General features: G+C 46.2%; 1 protein-coding gene across 1 annotated transcript; it reads left to right on the forward strand.

Moving 5' to 3' along the window:
* Positions 1-763: 763 nt before the first annotated feature.
* On the forward strand, positions 764-26,819 carry LOC149367160 (beta-1,3-galactosyltransferase 5-like). The gene is made up of 2 exons (XM_089566692.1): positions 764-991; positions 25,500-26,819. Exon 2 carries the CDS (start codon positions 25,532-25,534, stop codon positions 26,714-26,716), a length of 1,185 nt encoding a protein of 394 aa, XP_089422818.1. The 5' UTR covers positions 764-991; positions 25,500-25,531; the 3' UTR covers positions 26,717-26,819.
* Positions 26,820-27,519: the final 700 nt, after the last annotated feature.

The following is a 27,519-nucleotide window of genomic DNA, read 5'->3' on the forward strand; positions in this document are numbered from 1 at the left end:
GACAACGAGATGGCACTTACTTAGGGTAACCTTAATATACAGCCTGCATTGCAACTTGGCTGAGTAACCACAATAATATTTATATCGGAGGTATTCGTCGTCTTTAGGTGGGCGGCAATGATGGATATCAAAAGACGCTCAAGAATACCGTGAAGACAGGAGCCTGGAAATCGCAGATGAACGGGACGTTTTGAACTGTGAGAGGATTGACATTCAAGGTTTAGCCTGAAAAGAAGCCGCCAAAGGTCACTGTTGGAGTCCTATATGAGCTTCTTCATCGTGTTGACAGGGTTTTCAAGTATGCGTCATGCAACAATTTAGTATTTAAACTTGCCGAGATGCAAGATTACTAGTATAATTGCACGCTTTCCAAAGTCTAGCATTTCGGGTAGTCATATATAGCGTGCCATGCGTTGATGTCTACAAAGTGCAATATGCGAGATGACCACTGGAAGCGAATTCCATATATACTGTTCATCGAACAGAAAAAAGCGGACAAAAACTGCTTCTCGCTGACTAAGCACTTGTGAAGAGCTGTCGTTCGTGCATCTTTCTATTATGTTGGTCAAGGTACAACAGCGATAAAGGGAAAACCGCTATGTCAGTCAGGTATTAATGTTAATACAGCCGACCACTAGCAAGAAGTCCAGAATCTTACAGAAGCCAAGCAACATCATCCCGTCGTAGAGCAGGGGCTTCGCAGAGAGCGGATGAGACCATCCTCCGCTTAGCGTCGGGCCTACTACGTCTGCATCTCGTCTCCGTTTCTTTTTGCTCTAGGGGATAGGGGACGAAGAGGGCGTTCCTTCGTTGACGACGGCGCCCAAAAAGGAACAGGAAAGCGAGTGATTAGTCAGCCCCGCGCACGTCGTGGCTAAGCCGGCGATGTCCACGGCTCAGAACCTCCGGGACGCAGAACTACTGACGAGGTTCGTCGGCCTCTTGTCTCTGATTCTGCTGCAGCTGCTGCCTCAGACCACCGTCACGAAAGGTGAGCAGATCGGGAGGTAGCACTGCAGGAGTGGCACCAATCAGTACGAAGAACTGTGTATGCTGGTTGTTGCGCCTAAGTAAATAGTAAAGTTTAAAAATAACTTGTATGTGTTGTGATGGCAGGTTTATACAATACTAATTGCGTTATTAGAATGTACAACCGACCAATTCTTGAACTGGCTCGCGTGTTGCATCGCTAAATGCACCTTGTAAAAGGTTCTTTTCGGCTACACCGCTGGCATATTCATGCTGTAATTTGTCGCGTGTGATGGCATTTCGTGGTTTCTTCTCGTTCATATAATGTCTGAGTGGAATACTTGGGTGTTCAGATCAAAGTTATCAGAAATATTCACCTCCGCATCTACGAAGAGCCGAAACAAGCAGAATACGCAGCAATGGTTCTGGTAGCGCATTTGAGCTTACTCTGGGTAAATGACTTGTCCGCCATGAAATGAGTGGTAGTTTACCCAGAAGACCACATGGACCAGACCCATTGCTGCGTATTCTGCTTGTTTTGGCTCTTCGTAGATGCGGACTATGAATATTTCTGATAACTTTGATCTAAACAGGCAAGTACTCCACTCAAACATTATATGAAGAAAGAGGAACCACAAAATGCCATCTGACGCATCAAATTACAGCATGAATATGGCAGCGATGTAGCCGACGAGAACCTTGTACAAGGTGCATTTAGCGAGGCAGCACCCGAGCCAGTTGAACATTTGGCCGGGTGTACAGTCGACGTCATCCTTTTGTAAAGCGCTGGAGCAGTATGCATCACGCATTGAGAACGGAAATTAGTAAGAAGCCCCTGGTTTTCAGACAAAGTTCTCGCGCCCACTTTGTTCGCAGGCCTGTGTTGTTCTTACGCGCGAGAACTGCATCTGAAAGCTACAAACTGCGACACTGGTGTCGATTTTTATGCAAAAAAGTGCGCTGCTTCAGTGCTCTACATAATGACGACGCGGACTGCACATAGCAACAGGTAGATGTGAAGTATCGAACTCAGTTTGAAAGAAACTGTATAAACATTAACACCTCGCGGCTGGCTCCTAGCAAGGATTCCTGGTGCCCGAGCTAAATTAATACGAATTAGGAATGGCGTGAAGTATATTCAGCTGGCAATCTCTTGCAAGGAATGACAGCATACGAATACCGGTCAGGACTTCTACCTTGCCAGTACTCATTTACGAGGCAGTAGCTTTTAACCTCACGGAACCATGCGAGTCACACAGCCAACTGCCCCGCCGCGGTGGCTCAGTGGTTATGGCGCTCGGCTGCTGACCCGAAAGACGGGGGCTCGATCCCGGCCGCTGCGGTGGAATTTCGATGGAGGCGAAATTCTAGAGGCCTTTGTACGGTGTCAGTGAGCGTTAAAGAACCCCAGGCGGTCGATATTTCCGGAGCTTTTCACTACGACATCCCGCATAGCCCGAGTCGCTTTGGGACGTTAAACCCCAATAAACCTAACCAAACACAGCCAACTATGTAGAGCAATATGATAGGGGTTACATTAAGAAAGACAAACGGAGAAGAGTGGGTAAACAAAAAAATGCGAGTCGGGATATTCTAGGTGAAACAACAACAAAAAAGCAGTGAATGGGCAATTAATGCAGAGAACGAATACTCGATCTCACCTGGTGTAATAGAATTAACTTTAAGAAAAGGCAAGCGTGGCACTAGACAGCAGAGAGTCGTGAAAAATGATTAGATTAAAGAAGTCTGCTGGGGTAAGGGGGACACAGCTGGCATTAAGGATAAGGGGAGACCAAGTAGAAAGGCCTTGGTTCTGGTTCCGGACGCAGCTGCTCTGACAATGAGCAATAACAAATGGTTAAATTTGACCGTGACTATTAGAGATATAGACGACATCAGGAGTAGCTGAGGGTAAATTGTTTTTATAAAAGCAATTTTGTTTCCTTGGCCGTCTCTTTACGAAAGATAAAGCTATAAGTAGACGCAGACTGCGGTCCACGAGCTAACTTATCCATTACACGTGGTGTGGGGCAGGTTAAAACTGAATTAAAAAAGCAGAACAGCTAGTTAAGACGGCTGCACGTTAACAAGGATAAGTACCAAAAGAAACACTCAGCACGGGATATGCGCTTTCGCTGTTATGCGCTGTCGCAGCGTTTGTTTTCCGCACTTCGAAAGCATTAGGCAAATAAGGAACACTTCGGCGGACGAGTAAACGAACACGGAAATTTAAGCAAACGATAATGCTCGCACAAAGCGACAGTGGTTCCCGGAAGCTTTTTAGTAGCGCTCGCTGTAGGTTGAATTATAAAGTGATTTCAGTGATTGCAATAATAGGCTAAGTCCTGCGTAGGATGTGAAGTGTAGAGGAGATAACCGAAGTGCTAGCAGGATAACCCGAATTCGAAAACCAGGATAAAAGAATTCTACAATTATAAAACAAGTATTTGAGTGCTTAGTTAACACTGCGAATGTAGGACGACATCTTCTTGAAAATGATAACAAGGCCTGTCTCCTTCGCTCGCCTTTAGTTAGTTAATATTTTAAAGCTTTGATCAAGTTAGATTATTCGTGCCCGGAAGTCTATGAGTTATTCTGGCTTGTGGAACTGCTCTAGAATACGAACGCATTAAGTATAACTCGGCCAGAAGACTTAAAAACGAAGTTCTATTCAAGATAATCACCGCTTCTGCAGCATCTGTATTAAGCCAGACTTATCTCGTATTTAAAGGCAGCGGTAACTCCTTTCAAGAAAGAGAAAATTTAGCTCCAGGAAATCAGTTTAAAGAGATGGAAATCTATATCTCGTATCGGAGAGTCACTATCATAACAGGCCAGGCTATGATGCTAGTAAGATATAGGCGATGCAATTTCTATGGCGTGAAAAATTTCCTTGTTGAGCATTTATTCGCGTTCCTATTGAAAAGATTAAAATTTACCGATATATCTGGTTTTCCTAAAGAGAGCTAGGCTTGTTTAATTTTTTTTTATTCGAGATGTTTGCCATTACGCATAATGTAAAAGGGAAAGAAAGTTATAAGAAGGAGTGTAAACAAGCCTCGCTGAAAAAGTGGCAAAAGTTCACGATAAAGACATTATCATGAGTCCACTTGCGATAGTCGCCTGCAAAGTCCCATCGCAGGCCTACCTTCTTTAGGAAGCGTCGTCTCACGGAAGCTGTTGCCGGGTAAGTTAACAGCAAGTGTTGTTTAGTTGCCAATTAGAATAGCATGCTACACTTTCAATGATGGGCTTGTAGCGTTTGCTTTCTCTGTCTGTCTGACGCTCATCCAGTATCGACCGCTGGCAGCCGTCAGAATTCGGCGCCAATAGTGTAGCTCATTGAGGAAGCGACTCGGAGTCGCTCTGTTTTCCATCAAGCGTTTCCTTGACCCGAATCCCCGTCGTCGAGCGTCGCTGCCGTCTGCATGCTCTGTTCTTGTTCTCGCGTAGTCTGCGTTGGTGCATCACCCGTCGTCTGCTGTCTCATGGTTCGCGCTCTAATTTGACGCATCCGTCTAGCATTCATTTTGACGGCCGCTGTTCCTCGTACGGGGTCGCTTCATCGCTGTGCGACCGCTGGTATGAGTGGCCAGGGACGCTGCGTATGAAAGTGGCAGTGGCCTATTTTTTTTACTGTTTTACTTTATACAAGACTCCCTGCTGAGTTTCAGCGAACTCCTCGATGACTAAGGCGGGTGTATTTCAATGGACGTGACAACGATGACGGGATCTAACTTCTTAGGATGGTTTGGTTTATTGGGGTTTAACGACCCAAAAGCAACTCAGGCTATGAGGGACGCCGTAGTGAAGGGCTCCGGAAATCTGGACCACCTGGGGTTCTTTAACGGGCACTGACATTGCACAGCACATCTAACTTGTTAGGAGCTAACTTGTTATTGTACTGAGGAATTATGTCAAATTACATTACGAAATCAATTCCAGAAAAAAAAGCACTTTAGAAAGTATTGAGTACTATTAAAAGAAATTTGAGCGCAGGCTCACAGCTAATACGCACGGACGCTTTCTGCTACTTCGCGAAACCTGAATAAGTTTCGTGTTGAACCGTGTTTATTCATTTACATGGGCATGTTACGTGTGATTGTGTCCTTGTTTGAATTCTACGAAGATTCTGTAAAAATAATTGAATAATGTCATCTATTCCAAGATTTGGAGCCTATGCTTGTGAATGGCAGAATTGAACACGAGCACATTTATCAGGCTGCGACTAGGGTTGGCAGTGCAAGCGAGGAATCGTGCGCTACGAAAGGGGAAAAAAGATGGCGCACGTAGTAGTGAGGTTAATAAAGTTAATCTGGAGTGTAACTTCTCCGACACTTAATGATAGCAGAATGCACTCAACTGTTGGCACCAATAGTTTGGAAGTAATTTAGAAGAAAGACGCGGCCGCGGCGATCGCATTTCCATGGAGGCGGATTGCCAGAGGCCCGTGTACTGTGCGATGTCAGTGCAGGATAAAGAACCCCAGGTGGGCGAAATTACCAGAGCCCTTCACTACGACGTCCCTCAGAGCCTGAGTCGCTTTAGGACGGTAAACTTCATAAACCAAACCTTTTTGTTTGGGGCATTGCCTGTTCCACTCGCCTGCGCGTCCAACTGGCATCGTGTCGTCACGAGTTGCTTACTGTCCTATGTTTATATACTGTTTTGCATCCGCATCATTGTACGCTCCCCAGTCCACCGCCCATGCGGCAGGTTCCGTTCCCAGACGACAAAAAACGCGGACTTCGTTCCGTTGTGGCTATTGCATCGGGCAAAACTGCGTTCAGTCACGCGAGACCATTTCCGGGAGAAATTCGGCGTGTCCACCATTCGCTCCGACCTGCCGGCGCCCATTCCCAACGTGTTCTGCTGTACCACATCGGAATGACCCGAGCGCCTGTTCCCGTAGCCCTTCTAGCTATTCACCGACAGCGTCCATGCGGACTGGCGTGGCATACGTGTCCAGAAAGTCTACGCGGTCAGTAGGTGACGACGAACGCGGCAGCGGCTGACTGCCACGTCGGGAAACCGGCTGTGGCCGCTGAGTACACGTGGTCTCAAGAACCTGTCGAGCAGATTTACGACCACGTTTGTTCGTATTCCGTCCAGCGACTCGACGCTCAACGAGGGGTGGATGGGAAGTGATCAGTGTAGCCGCGCACCTAACTAGCGTGACTAACTGCCGTCATTACAAGCAATCGACGTTACGTCGAAGGGCTGCTTATTAATAGGTAGGGGTAAGAAGACCAGGTCTTGGTGGACGTAGACGTCCTATGAGACGGTTTTATACAGGCACTTTCTTAAACACGTGTCTTAATGCCTTAACCGTGCTATGCAGTTTTTGTTGTTATTGTGCCGTTTTGTTGTTTGCTGTTTCTGCTTGTCAACTTTAAGGGGGAGGGGGGAAGGTCTGGTCAAGCTGCATAGCACGAACATTTTTTCCCGCTCTCCTCACCACGTGTCGTTTGTCAATCTGATGCACATATGTGGGGAAATAAACTGAAACTGAACAGAAACTGAAAGTTTCTGCACTCCTCCAGAGGAAATATCGCTGTTAGCATCAGCTTAGTACATCGTAGCAAAAAGTTTTCTCGCACATACTTACGTATGACGATGCTATCTATGCAGGCTAGTGGAATGCGCGTACTCAAAAGTCTCGCTTTATATTCGTACGACGAGATCGGCACGGGACAAATTGTCCGGAATTCGGCAGAGGTCTTGCGAGCGCCCCTGAACTTTGGGGGCAATGGCACTTCAATGGAAAAAGTCTTAAAAAAGAAATCGTACAAATAAGGAATTAGAATTTGACACCACATTTATATTCAAGGTGGTTTTCCATACACATCCCAGGCAGCTTCATGTCGACGCCTTGCCGAACACATGCCCCAAAAGCCTTCACAATTTAAGCAATGGTAGTGTATGGGATATTGCCAGTGTTGAGCAGTTACGGTGATAAAAACACAATTTCTGATGAATCTTCAGTCCTAATGGTTTTTCTCATGTGGCTGAAACTAGAACAAGGCCTGAGCGTTCCACTGCTCGAGGTCGTGTGTGTCTTAATATGAAGGAAAATTTTCCAAAAGTGCGATGTTAAAATCACGATCATCCCATCTTGCATTGCAAGTTTATATGGTAATGAGTCCAAGCGAATCGTCCTATCCGCGCCGTGAATGAGTGGTCTACCACTCTAGGGCACAAACCTTCGCCGCCGCCATAATTTTTGTTTCCAGCCAAAATGCAGCCGTTATTTCCTTGACAACAGCCATTTGGTCGCAAAACATGCAAACTAAGCCGCTGCTCCAAAATGCTGGTAAAGTTTGCGCCAGTGATAGTTTTCATAGGTTAGGAAACAAAGGTGGGAAGAGCGAAGTATACACGAATCATTTTCACTTCACCTCGTCTCACGGCTGTTACCCGAGACAGTTATTCCAAACCTATTTAAACGCTAGTTTCAAATAGGCCGAGTGCATGAAATATAATTTGAAAAGTGTTGGAAAAAGAGTCGGAGTGGATGTTGTTTTTTCGGCCCCCATTAAGTTATCAAGCTTTGCATGCATGTGAACAGCCCAGGGAAAACTATTCATGATTGCCCGAAAAATCATGAATGCAAATTTGTGAAGTGTCACAAAAAGTTCGTATATTCCATTCCTCTCACTTGTAACAGGGTTTATATTGGCCAGACAGGACAGTGCTTAAATGATAGGCTCAGGCAGTACCGCACCAATTTTGATAACAAAGAGTCTCGAAACCTCAGCATGCATTGCCGTGAGTACGATTGCTCCCCACAGTTCAAATATTGCCGAGTTGTTCCTAGGAACAAAGACCAGCGGTGTCGTGAAATAATCGAGGCCTAGAATATCAAGAATTACGGCGATTCTTGCATAAGTGCTCCATCAGTATCTTTATCACAAAAAGAACTACGCTTCCTGAATTGCACATCTTAGTTTTTGTTGTTTTGCAGGGATCCGGGTGCATTAATGAGCTCTTTGAAGTAGTGTTCTATTTTGGTGCCTAAATGCATTTACTGTATACGTGCAGCGTACCAAATAAATGTCAGTTGTTAGTTCAGCGCTGTGTTGTCCGTTTCCTCCTTTCCTCTGCTCTCTTCTTTGGCCTTGGGCCTTGCGCTGTTTCAATCACACCATGCACAACCAACTCGCCCATCAGTTCGTGCTTTCATGAAACAGTTGAATTAGCACGAAACGAAGGTATGCAGCTGTAAGTCTACGAATTCACGTTATTTGCGACACAGCACAGATTCGAGTCTCGCAGGCAGCAAGCTTCCACCGATGACGATGCAAGAGATCGGAATGCCATATACGCCAGATTGCATTTCCCCTGTTGCCGACGGGGTGACGCCGCAAGCTGTCGAAGTGCACCGATCAGCTCGGCTTAGTATGCCGTCCGATTCGGCCACACGATGGATGGCGTAGTACACTAAACGTAACCAGCGTAACCACTGGCAACCACAGCGGGTATTAGTGTCGCGTCCAGATATCATTGTGAAAGAGGGCTGTTTGTGTCCCCTTGACAGGGCGAACTGACTGCGTAAGAGTAGTGTAGCAACAGTTCTTTCGCTGCTTGGACAGTCAGGGAACACAGCGCACGTTCAACCTTCTGGCTCACTCTGTGGCTTCTCAGCAGCCCCGTTAAGACAGCGCAAATCACTGTATTTGGTTGGGCAATATGGCGCGACAGTTTGCAGCTTCACGAAATGGAAATAGGGACAGTCAAAGGAGATTGGTTAATGAAAACCGAATATGCAATTTTTCCGCCAGCCTTTCCAGAATTAACAACCCCCGCGCTGTTGAAGGCCTGCTCAGTGATACGCTGAAGCACACCGAACAACCAGGGGTGATGACTTTAAGGCAATCAGTAGTTACTTGATATTTCTGTGGCAAAGTGGAGCAGACAATATTCCTCCAGTTGCTGCGAAATGTTGCCACTACTTTTTTTACGCCTGGATCTAAAGGCACTATCTTGGTAGCACTATCTTGGTATGACTAACGTTGGATCATATGGGACGGCGCCAGCTTTGAAAGAAGCCCCCAAACACTTTCGCTATGTAAATTTACCTCTAGTTCGCCACTCATTCGATCTGGCGTGGTACTTCTGATTAGCTCGGAAAGTGAAGAAGGCTTCCAGTATGTGCTGGGCAGTTTATATTTTAGAAAAGGGTAAGGATTGAGGGGCTCGTTATGACACACATATGTAGTAAGGTAACAGTCATGAAAACCAAGGATAGCATCGGGTAATTGGTTGGTTTAGTGGTTGGTTGAGTGGGGTTTAACGTACCGAAGCAATGAGGGACGCCGTGAGGGACGCCGTGAGGGACGCCGTGATGGACGCCGTGATGGACGCCGTGATGGACGCCGTAGTGGAGGGCTCCGGAAATTTCGACCACCTGGGGTTCTTTAACGTGCACTGACATCGCACAGCACACGGGCCTCTAGAATTTAGCCTCCATCGAAATTCGGCCGCCGTGGCCGGGATCGAACTCGCGTCTTTCGGGCCGGCAGCCGAGCGCCGTAACCATTGAGCCACCGCGGCGGAGTAGCATCGGGCATTGTTTCTATCTTTTGTTTTATTTCTTATAATAATGAATAGAAATTAATACCGTTATTAATTTTTGGTTCAAAGACGGTTGATTAGAAAGTGCAATAAAAAAAAAATACCGCATGCCACCCACGACCAGCGTTTTTTGTTTATGGTGCTCTACCAACAAAGCCTCGGCGGCGGTTGTCCAATCTTCTTCTTTTGGGGGAAATTGTACTGCTCGTAATCTAACCGCGAGAGTGTTCACCAGCACCATCCTCGTCCATAGCGGCGGAGGTAGTACGTCCTGTATTACCGTGAGTGTCAGCTAGAACGTGATCGAAAGTTGAGGGCAGAAGCTGTGCCAGAACCCTCTTGGTGATTTGTACACTATTCCGAGGACATTCTGAGACGACTGCCCCTTCTAACATGATTAGGCACAGGGGTACAAAAATATAATGGTACCACCAATAAATTTTTTTGCGGGTGCTCGGGTGAACGGGGCATTTCAGCCTTTGATATCACATCACGGTTCGCGGTCGCCTGGAAAGTTTAAAAACCTCCTGATTCCTATCCCGACATATCCTAATTCATTCAACTTTTACCCAACTCCGGCAGGGAACAAGGTTTCAGTGAGGAAATTTCGGAGTGTGATGATCGCACAAACGAAACTTAACCTCACCAGGGTAATTTATGAGGCCAATTTATGAGGCCAATTTATGAGCAGTGTATGAGGCCAACCACAACAACACGAGGCGTGCTCGGCTTCGGCGGTAGTGTTGTGTAGTGCTCTCGCTCAGTGGCCAGCGGAGCTGTTGTTTTCGCCCTTTAACGGGTTAAATCCCAGTCGCGGAAATTTATTTTTTTATTTGCTTCTTTCACTTGGCACAAACACGCAATCATCACAGGATCTACGCAAACTCAAAAAACATCCCAAAATCCTTCTCGGGGTTTACTCATCGGAATAGCGCTCTGGAACCAACAGAAATTATAGCGCATCTATTTGCGTTGTGAGGTCAATCGTGAAAGAACTGTCGCACAGGCGACTACTGTTCATTCCGTACTTGTTTTTACTGTACACATAAATGGGGTTTGCGATATTTGCATTCCATTTGTTACGTACTTTTCTGCTCCCAGCTTCCCCTTCATCATCTCTGTCTATTTGCACACTTCTAACAAACACTGTAGCTCCGGGCCACACAAAGAGAACAAGAGAAGCCGTGTGCATGCTGCGTGCGACGTTTGTCCGGTATTAAAAGAACAGAATGCCGGTGGCCGTGACACGGTCGAGGGCACAGAAAAAGCGCGGCACAATGGAAAAAAAAGAGAGGTAGAAATAAATAGAAAAGTAGAGGCGTAGGCAAACCAAACTCAATTCTCGCGATTGCACCGTGGTGCCTGGAACGTTGGCGGAATACGAAATGCGACCCGGTGGGTTGTCCGACCGCGCTCCCCGCAGATTGAGCGCCTAATAGATTTCGGGCGACAATGAATAATCGATCCTGAAAATAAAGCAAGAATACGAAATGAGGCATGAAGTAAAGTCTAATCAGCAGCACATTGACCGTTCACTCGTATTTGTATTGACCTATTCAAGGAGTGAGCGAAATGACAGTTAGCTATTCGCGGAGACTTACCTTTTGCGCGGTATGAACGATGTGGTTCACTGCAAAACAAATTCACTACAGTAATACTAGTGGGCTCGTTCAAAGGAATGAGTGGGCGTGAAATGGATAGCAAGGTGAAAATATTCTCGAAGCATTAAAAGAAAGCGTCCCGCAAAGAAACAGTTTTTTTGTATAGTTTAAGACACCATAAAGTCTGCAGGTAAATTGATTGAGTAATTTTTATTTTTCGATCGGGACATGCAGAAAACCACCGTGAAAACTCGAACTGGCACCTACTACTTTAAAGATTTTTGTTCACTACATTTTTCACAACGCGCAAGCTGATTAACTGATTACAACACGTCTCTTGTGAGTGAGAAACTTGTCACGTAGTGTTTTAACACTGCAAAACACACATTGCTCCCACGTGAAGAGGTAACAGTGCTTTCCTGATGGTTATCCACATGAGGCTGAAAGGTTTTTAACTGCGTGCCGGATTATTGCTTGCTAACGATAAAGTCGGCGATGATCGCAAAAATCTTGCCTGGGGCAGGGACATGATGAAGGCTTTTTACAGCAGAGTTGTTTGTGGCGTCGTTGGCGTAATATTACATGGCCTTAAACCGATCGCGCGGCTCATACAATGCTTCGGATTTGTTCTCAGAATCAAGAAGTCAGCACCCTATAAACGTTTCCATGCTTGGGCAAGCTTCTCAGTAACATAACATCATTACTCACGTGATCACTCAAGACGCCTCTGATCGCTTGTTAGAATTCGTTATTTCTTCACGACGGGCATGTAAGTTGGCTTTCACACTTCGTACCCCATGCTATTCGTTGGTGATATCAGCGCTGATATCTCAGACAAAAAGAACTTTCGCACTGTCCCCGTAGTGAACATAGAGCTTAAAGATGGTGAAGTCGACAAATGTATTCGTCCCTCGAGCAGGGAATGCACTTCACAAGAGCTGAGCTGTAATAATGCATTACCGAGTATGCTAATTGTGATTTGAGTTTGGACGACCGAAATTGAAGGGTCTATTTTTGTTTGTTTAAGTCTTCGCATGCCCAAAAGCCTCAAATCGTCGCAGCGGCGTCATGCATCCAGAATGCTGTGCTCATTCTCTCCGGCAGCAGAAAGTTCCTTCAGTTCCTACGCCTTGATATTAAAGACTAGCCTTGAGGCACTAACTTATGTCAGTGTCAATGCTTCAATCACGTGCTTATCACCATTTATTGCTTAAGACTTTTTACGTACGAACCAGAGAAAACGCAATTCTTCGACAGACTTTATCCGCTGTCTGAAAGAGGCTTGTACATGGTCCCTCCTTCTCTTACTTTCATCTCTGTTGCAAGAAAGTACAACTGTTGCAACACACCTAAGCACTTCTTAAAAGTCCTAGAGACCAGGACTGCTCTGATCCTAGAACCAGATATTGAAAAATTTTGGACCCCCCCCCCCCCCCCCTACTTCAGAAACATCGACAGTAGCCATTAAACTTGAAGAAGTTTAAGGCAATAAAGTCCGCTATGGGAAGCAAAATGATAGGGCTACCTGAAGTTATCGAAAGAGAGCAATCATGAGTAAAGAGAAAAATCGAGTTATTGACGTTCCAAATTAAATGAAGTAGAAACGTGCGAGATCTATGGGATGGGCTGGAGGATCAATAGGTGTTCGCTCAGAAAGGGCGTCCATAGCTTCCGCATGGTAAACAGACAGCGTTGGGGCGACCTATGTGCTACAGTTCACGTAATGCAGCCGATGACATTGATCATGCCGATGACGAGAGTGCAGTCTTCGACCCAGCCTTGCTACCTTCCCGGACCACCTAGAGTAACGACTTTCGGAAATCGTCCTCTCTGCCGAGAACCCCTCGTATACCCATGGTTGTAAAAGACGCGCAACAAAGGGGCTACTTTTGCTGAGTTATCAGAATAGTGCTCTTTCCCGACATAAAGCTCGTGGTCTCTGTTTGCGTGTCTGTGAAGCATCCACCCCCCAGAAGCACAGTCCGGAAGGAGTTCCCTCTACTAGGTTCCCGGCTGAAGCCCATGCAGCAACGGAACGCAAAAAGCGACGGAGAAATCAAATTCAAAGACCCAATGAGAACAATCTAAAAGCGAAATATACAGCTATTACTTCTAACGCATATTTTTCGCGCTGCATCCTATGATCCCCGTCAATCTTTTTCTTTGCCCTCTTTGTGGCTCATAGCAGCGTTGGCAGAAGAGAAATCAGAAGTGAATGCATCGGAGGCAAAGAAACAGAACATTCAAGGTGGTTCTTTCGAAATACATTTAAAAAGAACCCCCGTCATGATATATGCACTCCAAGAACTAAATTTTATCGTTTTCTGATGTGAAAAAAAAAAGAACGGCAATATTTCAAGGTGCACTTTTCCGACACGCTATGGTTTTCGTGCAGAACACTAGTACCGCTCTTCCCGGATGGGCCTTGTCAAGGGCAGCCACGGTTATGAGACCTTCACAGACAAGTCCATGACAAGTCCATCAGTCTTGTGTAAAAATTTTGAATATTGGAAAACTGCCAGGCACTGGTCTAGAAATATTAAAGCTAATGGTAATGTTCTCTCCATACGTCGAAAAATCTTTCTTTTATATTGTTTCCACTGCCCGCATCGACCAGTTAAGACTGCCATGAAAAACCAATGGGGAACGCTTTTGACGAAAGCGAAAACGTTAGTAGCGAACAAATTTAAGCCTGCCGACGAGAAATGTGCAGATATATTCCCTGTTATAGTGGTCTTATAATTTATGAAAAAATTGCGCTCATAAACTCTTTCCGGTTCAAACATGCTCTTGTCGAGAATATTGGGCACGGTAGGTCAGGACGCCATAAGCTGTAAAGAGAATTTCCCTCTCATTTCAATGGTGTGAGCGCTCTCCGTGTGCTTGTTGATTTTCAATGGCTCTTCAGTCATATCGACGTGCAGTGCTACGTGATACGGCGTCAGCTTGCCGGCTCACACCGTATTACGTAACAGGGTTGTTGTTGAGCCGCTTGTACTCGCATACAATTGGCGCAAAAAGCGGCGCTGGGGTAGTGTGGCCCCGTGGTCAACATTATACGACGGCGTCTATGGTGTTTTTCGTGCGCACATTTCAGTATATACACATGACGATATAAATTACGCGTCACAAAGACACTTTCAAATCCTTCTCCTGTCGTTATTCTAGGCTGAATGGAGCTCATGTGCCCGCATGTAGCTCTTTGTGGTCGGATAAACAATTCGGTTAGCCTGACCGCTTAGCATGGATACAGACAAAGCATGGCATTTTCCTCGCGATATCAGTGAACTCTGCATGTTTAACAGCTGAAATTTCCGCTGTTCGGACATCTGATGTGAGCAATATATTGCTACGGGTCGACTCAGAGGAGATGAGGCAGACGAAGTGAGAGGGCGCTTGGCGCGTGCTCGGGCTCCGAATCCTGGACGGTGGCCTGTGTTTTGGCATCCGGTGCGCCCTGTGCTTGTGTTCTGTTCAGCGTGAGTGCACCAGTGTTCTGCGTGGCGTGAACGCCTCCTGCCACGTAACAATATATATATATATATATATATATATATATATATATATATATATATATATATATATATATATATATATATATATATATATATATATATATATATATATATATATATATTCACCCAGCGTAATAACTGCTTTAAATATTCTTTTTTTCCGCGAACAGTAACGGAGTGGAATCAACTTACTAACGACGAAGTCCTACAGCTATCTGTAACATCATTCATCGGCAACCTCAGTACATAATAATGTCCTCTGTCATGCATTCCCGTTTCCCATTTTTTATGACCTGACTTTAATATTGTGATCGTTTTGGTGCTCTTTCTTCATTTAATTAATTCCCTGTTGACCATGTTCACTGATGACTTGATAGTAGTGTATTTATATGCCCCAAACCTTATTGTACTTTTTTGCTGTGTTACGTCATTGAGCCTTTCATTTTTGCTGTTGTGTTTTTGTTGCTTATTATTAATTTGTGGCCTTTGTACTTTTTTTTCTTAATATTTGTACTTACCTATTTTCTGTATGCTCACCCTGCGAAAATCCCTTCCTGGGATTGCAGTATTAATAAATAAATAAATAAATAAATAAAAATATATATTGTAACGGGGGTTTATTACGAGGTACTGGGGCGACGGGAACGGCGACGGCAGCAGTCCGGGATCAGGTCGGCGAAGGACAAACAAGCGCAGCGCTGGCCCAAGACTTTCGAGAGCACTGTCTCCTCGTCTTCGTCTTTGCAAACCATCAGACGCATCTTCTTCTTTAGCTTTAATATATATATATAAGAAGGGGTGAAGATCGGATGGATCCGGTAGAACATAAACGTAATTCGGTTGACACACGGTAGAAAAACAACAACTTTATTCTAACGTTTCGACCAGGGTCTGGCCTTCGTCAGAGTGATGGGGTACAGGCAAAAGACACAGTTTATAAGGGAACGTACGCGGGGAGGGAACATTCTGGTTGGCGCATCGCAGCGGCAAACACCTCACTATGAATCGCCAGTGAATGATAAATGTAGTCAACGAAGCACCGTCAAAAATTACTAAATCATCGTGGAGGATAACTGCAATCACATTGTGAAAAGAAATGCAAATAATACAAAAATGTTTTGGTCCTAGCTCAAATGCACAAGAAAAGGCGAACAACAACAACAAAAACAAATAAATAAATAAATAAAAAATAAAATCATCACACACGAGAACACAGGTGAATACTGCTTTTGATTAAACAACGCCTCTTGTGAAAGGGTATGGTACTAAGATGCGGTGTTGTTTCAGAGGTAAACAATTTACTAAGACAGAAAAAAGCGGCGCTAACAGTAAAAAGAGGACGAAAATGATCAGTGTAGATGAAACACGGCATGATACTATGAAGTGTTGCGGTTATGACGATAGGCAAGTCAGCTTCCCAACATTTTCATTGAGACCACAAGAAACAGTATTAAATTTGTGTATAAAAAATGATTCACGAACTTCGCGTTCATGATGGGTCTTGAAGCCTGATTCCAGTAACGTTACTTGGATTTTATCGAAAGGGTGCTTAGTGCTGTTCACATGTTTAGAGATAGGAAGGCTAGGCACTGTCTTCCAATGAGCTTTGTGATTATTAAAACGATATCTGAATGGTGTCTCTGTTTGGCCAATATACTGAATTTTGCAGACTGAGCATTCAAGCATGTAGATTACGTTGCTGGTATCACATGAGTAGTTTCCCCGAATTTTTACTTTAAAGTTCGATGCAGTCCTGGAAGCCGTTACTGATGTCATCATCTGCGCGCAGACTTTGCAACGTGATTTATTACATGGATGACAGCCGATCGACACACTTGTGCTGGTTTTAGAAGAAGTGAGAATGTCACTGAGGTTTTTGCCACGGCGATAGACGACGCGGGGAGCTTGTTGAAAAATGTGTTTGAGTCGATAACTTTGCATGAGAATGACATGGTGTTTTTTCAAAATGCCCGCGACGTTTGGAACCGATGCTGAGTGGGTTAGTACCAGGTTGATATGCGATTGATGGGATGGTTGGTGTTTTGCTCTGAGGAGTGCCTCACGGTCAAGAAGGCCTGCGCGTTCTACAGCGTCGTTTATTAATCGCGTTTATTAATATATTAATCTATATATTAATATATATATATATATATATATATATATATATATATATATATATATATATATATATATATATATATATATATATATATATATATATATATATATATATATTAAGGATCTGTTCTCAGAGCCGAATAAGCTAATTGTGGCTCTGAAAATAGAAATCGAAAAAAAAACGGGACCCGAGTGCCCCCGCGATACTTTGCCGTGCTAAATACAAAGCGAAATCAGCTCCGATACGCAGTCGACTTCGATATGCAAGCCAGTTCTGCTGCTGGTACTTACAATGGCTGCTTTTTCATGCTTATATATTGGAGCATACGTGCAAAACCTCGATGGATGGCACCAGGAGCGGCGAAGTCACGCCAGGGACGTCTTATTCTTTTTTGAACACCGGTTGCGATGGCTCCGAAAAGAAGAACCTTAACAGCAGCGTTCAAGCTTATTGAGGTCGAGCGTTCGCAAGCATTAAACACGAGACAAACAGTGGCGAAATAATTGGACGTCGATAAAAAAAAAGTGCGCAGATGGGAGCTGCTCGCTGGAAACATCTGAAGGAAACCTAGGCTGTTTCCCTGAAATACGTGTGGATAGTTTAAAATCTAATTTCCAGATGACATTCCTGCCTGCGGACTGTACACAGGGAGAACTATAGACTGGAAAATACGGTACTTGATTGGAGAAGAGGCAATGCCCTCACTGCGAAGCACCTGCTTCCGACACCATTGTCCAACAGCTACTGTGGACGTGCCCAGGAACTTCGCTGGTGCGCGCTCGAGTTCTTCAAGAGGCAGGCCTGTGCTCAATCAATGACTCTAGTTTGCACGTGTGGCTAACGAAAAACATTTACGCCCGAAGCTTATGTGACTTTTTACACGCAAACGGGCTTCATGCGGTTTTGTAACGTATTATACCGTTCGTCACTAACACCACGTTTTATGCCGCCCGGCACACTTAGCGTCAAAAGTAAATAAATAAATAAATAACTTAACAAGACCTAAAGTGAATTTGGCAGCCTTGCAATGAGGAGTGGGAACTAACGCAGCGGAAGGAATCGCTAGGTCTCCAGCCTAACCCTTGTGGAGTCCTCTATTATGCCCTGAGTATAGTGTCCCAGATATATCGTTTGTACTTTTTCTGTTGTTAGGTTGGACCCCGTCCATGCCTTTGCGCACCTCGACACGTGTCCAGAAACAGGGTCGAGGTTAGGGCACGAGAAAAACACCCCGATATAGAAAAGACGTCGCTGTCCATTATAGCACCTTAACCTATATATGGGCTAGAAACCCGGTGAACCAGGCGGGCGCCTGGTCCTGCATGTTAGGCTGGAGGGGCTTGCGATAATGGGATTGGAACAGTTGGCAGTCCTTATTATTCTTACAAGGGGACGACGATACGTATGGTCGTATGTGAAAGACGATCAGCCTATGTGACAATGTGCGAGCAGGGTCTGTGTTTTTTTTTATTTATTTGGCAATGCTGTGAACCTTTCCCATGCTTTGGCAGAAGTGGAATGATGTAACAAACGTATATGCAAAGAAAGTCAAAGTGTTCCGAAACATTAACGAATGAAACAAACCATACGTCAATCATCACCTCAACCAACGGCACAAAAAAAGTAAAGCAATGGCTAGCAATAATTTTTCACAAAAATTAACTTTTCCTCAAAGAAAGATTCAATATTTCTATCAAAAGCATCAAGTTACACGTCATTCATAAACTGGCGGGGCAGGCTATTCCATAATTCTATGGGACGAGGAGGAAATAAAGACTTAAATAGGTAACAGCTTGCAGCCAGAGGTCTTATGCACATGTCATAATTCTTTTAGAGCGCTTGAGGTGGCTTGAGGTATGCGTTTTTATCTATGCGAATACAATTGGAATAAAGCAATGCAAAAAAAGAATTTTTAATCGCGCAACCTGTCTCCGGCAGTCTACCGTCGAGATGCTCGCCCGTTTGCGCAGATGTGTCACGTATGGTAACGTGAGTAACAATGATAAACAAAACGGATTGCTGTAGGTTTTCAATTCTTTCAAATTTCTTTTTCAGATAAAACTGATGGGGGCTACAAACTATGGCGCTGTAGTGAAGAATGGGTCTTACTACGGTCTTGCAGGCGTTAAGCTTTACATGCGATGGTGCAGCTGACTATTGGTTGGGTGGTTCGCGATCTTCGGAAGCGAACACTCTACGTTGCTTCAAGTGCAAGCAAGATAGATCAGTCGGTAAAGTAACAATGAATGATATCACACGAAGGGCACAGTGAGGAAAAATTGCGTTTTGGCTATTGCTGAGAGCCCACTGGTATCCGCAATGGTGGTTTTTTGTATTGCTGCTGGCTAACCAGCACTATCCAATTTAGATATCATGAGAACTAAGGTTATTATCGTACCTTTCTCGGGGAGATGTGAATTTATTGCTATCAATAATTTATTCCGTCGAAATTCGACCGCCGTGACCGAGATCGAGCACGCCTCCTTTGGGCGCTCGGCTACTCACCCGAAAGAGGCCGCCGTGGGGGCTCAGCGGTTATGGTGCTCGGCTGCTGACCCGAAAGACGCGGGTTCGATCCCGGCCGCGGCGGTTGAATTTCTATGAAGGCGAAATTCTAGGGGCCCGTGTACTGTGCGATGTCAGTGCACGTTAAAGAACCCCGGGTGGTGGAAATTTCCGGAGCCCTCCACTACGGCGTCCCTCATGGCCTTAGTCGCTTTGGGATGTTAAGCCCCATAAACCTAAACCTAACGTATTGCAGGTGTGGATACAGCAACTTCCTTTGTTGCAGATGTGAGGGAGCCTTCACGCATATTATCTCTCTGTATCCGTGCTTCAGGGTCGCACGTCTGTCCCTGCGGATGTGTTTGAGCCGGCTGGGCAACGACCGTTGGCAGAAGTTAGGATACTGGGGGGATGCCCTTAGCGCTCAATGTCGCTCACAGCCTACTGACTGTTACTCCGTCAAGAGGCTCCTTGAACGTCTAGCGCCTCTCATGGTTTTCTCAGGCCGAGCCACATTGCCCACGGTGCACTGAGCCCGGGGACGATAACAAATGACGGCGTCGGCAAGGTTTCCTCACTAGCCCGAAATAATGCGCTTCCATAGAAAATCCCTGAGGCCTACGGGCTGCAGCAGGGCCGCAGCAGTCGATTAACTATGTTCGCCATCGAAACAATATTACTAATATGAATACTTTTGCTGTGGGGCCGTACTAAGAATTTACGCTCTTTCGATGAACGTCGGGCGTTCAGGCGGTTTAAGGTCGTGAGCACAGCCAAGCAGGTGATGTAGAAGCCAGGAAGAGGCCAGAAGTATGCACGATGCTTTGTCACGTCCGAAAGCATCGCGTGTGCGCCATTAGACCCAACGTTTTTAGATCCCTTTCAGTTTGCAAGCTCCCCCGGGCCGAGCCCGAGAAAGCGGCCCCCGTCCGCTTCCACTCACCACGCGGCGCTGCTGTCGCTGTCGGCCCGGAGCCGCCGGAGCGCTCGCGCTTGGCAGTTGCTGTGACAGCCTGTTCTCATCCGCGATAACATTGGGAGCGAACACGTCGAACTCAAATTTGCTGCACTTTTGTAGCTGCCACGTTGAAACTTCAGTCTCATGGTTAAATAAATGTTTCGCCTGGCTAGTAAGGGTGAGATAAAGCGCAGGGTGATGCCAGTTCGCAAAATACCAATCGTTTGCATTGCGCTTTATCGCATCGCGTTCGCGACTTTTAGCGCTACGCGTATGTTGGAGTAAAGCTATCAATATTTTTTCGGTAGAATGCACGAAACATCAATGAAAGGTTAAAACTAGCGATGTTCCACTTCTAGATCAGTCACGAAATTCCGCGCTATATTATCAACGAAGCACCGCACATACCAGCAGCATTTTGCACGTTCTTTAGAATGCCAGTTTCAGTGAACGCAACTATAAATGCAGACACACTTAGCTGGATGCAGGGAGGGAATAACTATAGAAGAGCTTTTTATTTGCAATGATCGCACAGACGGGAGCAGCGTCCTGCACTTTCATTTTTAGAATGTTAATTTCATTGAACACAGACAAGCATTAAATGCAGACACACTAAATCGGAAGCACGGAGGGAATGGCTACAGAAGGCGAGCTTTTTTATTTGCAATAACCTTTTCTCTGTTCTCCAGCCGACGGTTGTCTCTCGCATAGAAGTGCATGCGTTTCACTATGACAAAATGCAGCAGTTGGCATGTAAAAGTGGCCATATGCTCTGCACATCCAAGCCGAGCAAGGTTTTGCAATTGCAGCCCGTCTAGCACCTCCCAAAAAATGTCCCCAAAAACGGGACCTTCTTTCAAAGAATTCGAGATTGCTTAGTTTACAATGTTGGTAAACTCTAGCATCTTTTTGGTGGGATGCTTTAAGCACCCTTGCTTGAAGCTTTTGTATCCTGTAAGATAAGCGTCACTGCCAACAACTGGCACAGGAGAGCTGATATCTTCCATGCTGATATCTGCTGGCTGCTCCAAATCAGGCGGCGGCGACGATGGCGTAGGCGCGAAGGGCCACGCTGGTCGGGCAAACAGCGTGGCGAGCGCCACCGCGCGGCAGGAAACGGGAAGGCGACAATCCGCGCACCGCAGCTTTCGAACTGAAAGGGATCTAAAAACGTTGATTAGACCGAACTACAACACTCCATACATGGAGGAAGTTCTTTCCTTCCTCCATGACTCCATATCACAAGTCGTTTTTACAGCGCTCTGATGGCTGCGGCGATCTCAACCAATCAGAACGGCGCGCACTGCAAAACGTGTCCTTTACTCCGCAACTGGTGGCTCCATCGCTGGGGTGGAAAGAGCACCATTTTCCAACCGCGGTGCGCAGGAGCCTCAGCCGACTCGGTGTACGCCATGCTTACGAACATGCTTACGAATGTCGGGGCACCGCTTCGCAGCAGGCCTCTGTAAAGCCTAGGCCTCTGCAGTGCTGCGTTCGTTACTTTTACTTTTAGAAGCCACGTCATGAATTGCAAGCATTGAAGGAGGTTTAAGATCGAAGGTTGAACGAACACTCTTCTGAAATAGTTGGACAGGATTTCTGCTGGTTTTCATGTAGCGCTTTAAGTTTTGTTCAGGGAAAAGTACGTTCTCTCCATGCTCTATGCATATGCTATATATATGGTGAAAGTATCTGGTAAAAGAGGGTTTTACCCGAAAACAAATGGCTCCATCTATAAACAGCAATTGTAGGTGTTACTTCACGCCACAGGCGGTGAAACAAGTAGGTACCGCTCCGAGCGAGCTACAGGAAATTAGGCTTAGTTATCAGGTTTGGTCAAAAATTGGTATTCGTAAGGCGAGAACACAGGAGACATCTGAGATCAGTCCGGCTTAACAAATAGACACGCCGTAATCTTTAGTTTCAGCTGTGTTTCTATATAACATCGTTGGTTGCTGCGTCACGGACAGATCTACCACGTCAGCAAGCTGTCACGTGGGCTCACTGTCTGGTGTTTACGACCGTACCTCTCGTCATTACTACCTGACAATATTAAGAAGTGCAGATGGATCCCTTTAGCGTGGTCAACGAAGCATAATAACCCGGAAGGCCTGAGGTCCGTTTGGTTCACCGGGTTGCTCTACTAGGCTTCTATAACGGGCAGCTACGCCGTTGTCGTATCGAGTTGTTTTTATCAAACCCTCACCTTGACCTTATTTCTGGACACGTGTCGAGTGAACGGAGGTCTTGCCGGTGCTCAAGCGTAACAGGACGAAAAATACGGACAGGTGCGCGACGTTGGCGCTTAGGGCATGTTAAACGCGGTCGAAAGGTTAACAGGCTTCTCACACGTCACGCTTATTGGTGATGCTGTCCTGGTATACGTGGTTCCGTGGAACCACGTGCCAGAGGAAACGAGGATGGTAACCCCACGGAACGGAGGGAGTCAGTTGTGGTGGGTGCGGCTCGGAATAGGAAAGGCGCTGTCGGTGAGAAACGATTCACGGATCGAGTATCGTGTGCGCTTCAGGGTCTTTAGTTGTTCGGCGTCGCAACTCGCGGCTTATGTCTCCGAGCCAGTCGTAAACAAGCCGTTCGCCACCCATTCCGAAACAGTCGCCTCGGTCCAACGTATGCCACGGCTGCTCACCAGACATTTCAACATTGCAATTTTGACATATAGTTATTCGCGCTTTTCTAATGTGGTTGTATTTCGTGTACCCTAATAATTGTATAAGAATGTTGTGTTCTTCGCCCTCGTCCTTTCTGCTATTTCTGCAGCTGTAACATTTCTACTTATCCTTTTTGTCCTTGCCTTGTTTCGTTCACCTCGTCTTTGATTAAATGGGCTGTTGTTTTCTGGAACCAAACCCGCCTTGTGGTTTTTTTGCATAGCTGAGGCATAGACACACGTGAATTTCGCACGGACTGACATGCTTAGAAATTAATATTGTTTATAGCAAGCGCTTAGAGTAGCGGGATCAGCGTAATGCGCCTTTGGTCAGTAGCCGTGTCAGACATTGCTCCTGTACGGCTTGCTTCTGGCAGCCGCTAGTCGAGCAATGTCTGACATGATAGTCAGCGCTTGTTTGTTTGCGTGTTTCTTCCCCTGTCTTCGTTTTTCGCGCTGTACATGATGTTGAACGCTCACCAACTCGTCCAGTTTTCGGTTCTGCTCAAGTCTGACATGGATGCAGACCAGTTCATTTCTGCGGGGAGCAGTGATCATGTCTCAACTGATTGGCTGTCTCACCATTATCTTGTAAACGCTGCATGAGGTATATGTTATATTGCCTAGGGTGACATGCGATATGCCCTCAGATGTACATTTTAGTGAACTCATTCGGTTTCCTACCTAGCAGCGAGTGTACATTGTGGTCGCACTTCGACAAATTTAAGAAGCCCGAGAACAACTTAAATGTCCTTACAGCCCGCGACGTATGCAATCCCCTAATCTACCACTCTCGCCAATGCGTCATGTAGCATTGGACAGTAAAAATTCGCACCATTTTATCTCTCTTACAGCAGCGCGGCGATTTGCTGCTGCTAATGAATAAAATATGCAATCAGGAAGTTTAAGGCACAGCCTTGCCTTTCGATTTTCACCTCGCCTTCTTAGTCTTGTGTTAACTCTACTTGGAATGAAGTTGAGGATTTATGGAACAATGTACTATCGTGTACAAAAGTGCACTTTACGATGAACTCCTGGTGTCGAGGCTCTATTACGATTAAGTGCATCATTTCTTGTCAGTGTAACAGGTGTGAAGCACCGTCTGGAGTCGAAGATAAGAGTTCTCACGGCGCTAATAAAGTGCATTATGAATTTAGTGCAGCTTAGTTTACATAGATTTTTTGGTTTGGTCTGGTTTATGAGGTCCAAAGCACCAAAGAGACTCAGGCTTTTTCGGACGCCGTAGTGGAGGGCTCTGAATAATATCGACCACCCGGGGTTCTTTAAAGTGCGTTACATAGTTCAGTACACGGGCCTTTAGTATATCGAAGCTCAGTTTTTCAGCGCAACGGCACACGGCCAAAGAAAACAAGCAGGAAGAGAAGGACGTACACAGCGCTGTTTTCGTCCTTTTTTTCTTCGGCCGTTTGCCGTTGCGCTGAAAAACTATGAGCTTCAGTCAAGAAAACCAACTAGCCCAAGAACTAACTCTACTTAGTATGTCGGCTCCATCGAGATGCGATCGACACGACCGGGGTCGAACGCCCGTCTTTCGTGTAAGCAGACAAGCCCCACAGTCACTGAGTTACCGCGGCGGCTTGGATTTTCAGTGCGCTAGCGATGAGACCACCCCCCCCCCCCCCCAACCCCCTCACCGATTTTGCCACTGTCTGTCTGGCTGGGGAATTGCCTCTTCCTGTCCGGCCGGTGGGTAATCCGGTTCCCTAAGAGGCCAATAATCCATCGCAACCTGCGGATATGATTGTGAGCAAACTGTCCATTGTGGTACGTGGCACTTAAATTAATGTCTGACCGCGAGAGGTTGATCGGGAAGTGCAGTCTGGGTCTCACAAGTTCCACCGATGGCAGCACCAGCAATCGCAGGGCAGTGGTGCATCGCTTAACCGCTGCACTCTCCGGACAAGTGCCATCCTCTAACACTCTCCGCCCACGGCACACATATGCCAGCGAACTTCCTCCTCTGTTCTCAAAAACTGGCCTTCAATTACAGGCAGTGATGTAATACATTCAAACCTGTTCACATATGTATACCACTATTCGACTGGGCTGAAATTACTACCATTGATTATTTCAAAACTCCTTCTTTGCTATTGTAGTCAGTGATAATATTAGAAAGCTGAGAGACGTGAAAGTATACGCAGAGGTAGTATCAGAAGATTATATCAAGAATAACAATAAAGCCTGTTTAAGGGTTTTGTTGAGGCGAGGAACAGCGAAACGGACGAGTGTATGTCGCAGTATTGGAATCGCAGTCGTGCCCGAGTGCATTAATAAACCACCGATATTAGTAGCTAAGTAAAAAAAAAAGCTTGCACGGCCGGTAGCAACATGGGTCGTGCAAAAATGCGAAGGGGTTTAAGTTCTACGGGAACTATATGTACATCGGACGAGTGCCACAGATTTGACCCGAAGACTTCTTATTTATTATCTATTTTTTTTGCTCAAAACCGTACATTTAGCGTGTTGCTACTTTACAGAGAGTAACCAGGGATTAATGTAGAAATTAGTGTATGGCCGCACCGTATTTCCCAAATGGAACACCATTCTCTACTTCTTGCCTTTGCAGGCCCCTCCTGATGGTGCGTCTAGCGGCCAGGGATGACCATTCCCTGCAAGTTCTCACGGAAGCTGCTACTCTGCATCACAACCTGCATCGCCGCTTACGTTGTCTTCCTGTGGTACCTACACGCCTCACATGTCAGCCGCCACTGGGATACTGCGGGCCTTGCGGAAAGCAGTTACGATTTTTCAGTGGCGGAACCAGTAAGAAGTGAACGCTTTCTGGTTAAAAACAAATCACGGGTCAGTACTGAACTAAATTCGGCACTGAAATCTTTGCCCGTGGAAGACGTTGTAGATAAATACACTTTCCGTTACATCCTCAACAAGCCTACGTTGTGCTCAGGCGTTGGAGAGACTACGACCGTTCTTATTGTGGTCATCACCAGTTCTATTAACTTTGCCCAGCGGCACGCTATCCGCAGTACATGGGGTCAAGCGGCCCGCCGACGTGGGTACAAGATCGTCTTTCTCGTGGGAACGCCCAAGCTCAAGCCGTACCAGAGCAACATCGTCTACGAGGACTCCCAGTACGGGGACATCCTGCAGGCTGACTTCGTCGACTCTTACCGCAACCTGACTCTCAAGTCAATCACTATGGTCCGCTGGGCGAGTGTCTACTGTCCAAACGCCAGTCTTCTGCTCAAGATCGACGACGACATGCTTCTAAACGTGTGGGACCTCGCGTCTCGTGTGCAAACTTTGAGTGGGGTCAAGCGGACGATGTGGGGCTTGTTGGCCCAGAAGTGGACACCGCAGAGGAACCCCCGGAGCAAGTGGTACGTGTCCACCAGGGCGTACCGGAACGCGTCCTACCCGGACTTCCTGGCTGGTCCCGCGTACCTCCTGTCCGGGGATAGCGTCCCACTGCTGGCTCGCGGCAGCTCTGGGGTGCCCTACCTCTACTTGGAAGACGTGTTTCTCACAGGCATCGTAGCCGAGAAGGTGGGCGTGAGAAGGGTGCACGACGAAGGATTCCTCAACTACAGGAAACTCTTCACTCCTTGTACCAGGCCGAGAATTCTGACGAGCCACGGCTATACGCCACTATACTTGAAGCACACTTGGAGGGCGCTGTTTGCAAGTGCAGAGACACGTAATTGTGACGATGGAGAGCTTGTCAACAGGGGTGCAGGGAACTTTGCGGCGGTGAAGGTGAACAACGCAGTACGAGCAGCAGCTGCAGGTGACGTGCGCGCTTACGGGGAAGCCCGGCGGAGATGATAGCCAGAAGAATACTTCGAAAATCTTAGTTACAGTTTTTGTCGTGCGCACAGAACTCGCTTGCCGTGATATTTTATGAGTAAAAAACTACTACTACCACGATTCCGACGGCTTTGCGACCGAACGCGCTGTATACGCTATTGCGTAATAAATATTTGGCATCCTAGGAACCAAGCGCATAGCCAAGCCTGAGAGGAAGCATATTGTGTTGATTTTCTGGCGCTTAAGTGGCTTTAATTACCATGCGCCATGTAAAGGAAGGTATAAATGTGGTAGAATTTGGTATAAAAGTGCACGTACACTGCACAGGCGCCACAGTTCATTGAAACGACAGAATGCGACCAATAAGAGTCTAATGGAAGGGAACAAATTGTCATTGCTGTTAATTACTACTTTTTCACAATGAGTGAGTAATAAAATATATTCACCGCTACGTTTTCTTGCTGCTGAAGATTTGATTTATGGGGGTTTAACGACCCAAAGCAACTAAGGCTGTGAGGGACGCCGTAGTGAAGGGCTCCGGAAATTTCCACCACCTGGGGTCCTTCAACGTGCACTGACATCGCACAGCACAGGGGCCTCTTGATTTTAAAAGAAGATCGGTGCCGAGTACAGAGGTGCGTGGGAAAATGCTGTGGCAGCTCCAGGGTTTAAATCCTGGACAGCATGTCGTGCTACGCTAAACAAACAGGCAGGACGCACGTCCCTCGGTGGAGAGGTGTAGCGCTCTCACTTAAAAGAATATGCTAAGCGAAGAGATCTGGGAGGGGAAGAGCATTAATTATTGGGCGTGAAGAAAAGTT

Source organism: Amblyomma mixtum, chromosome 1 (assembly GCF_055824585.1).
Source record: "Amblyomma mixtum isolate Tamu chromosome 1, ASM5582458v1, whole genome shotgun sequence".
NCBI classification, from domain to species: domain Eukaryota; kingdom Metazoa; phylum Arthropoda; class Arachnida; order Ixodida; family Ixodidae; genus Amblyomma; species Amblyomma mixtum.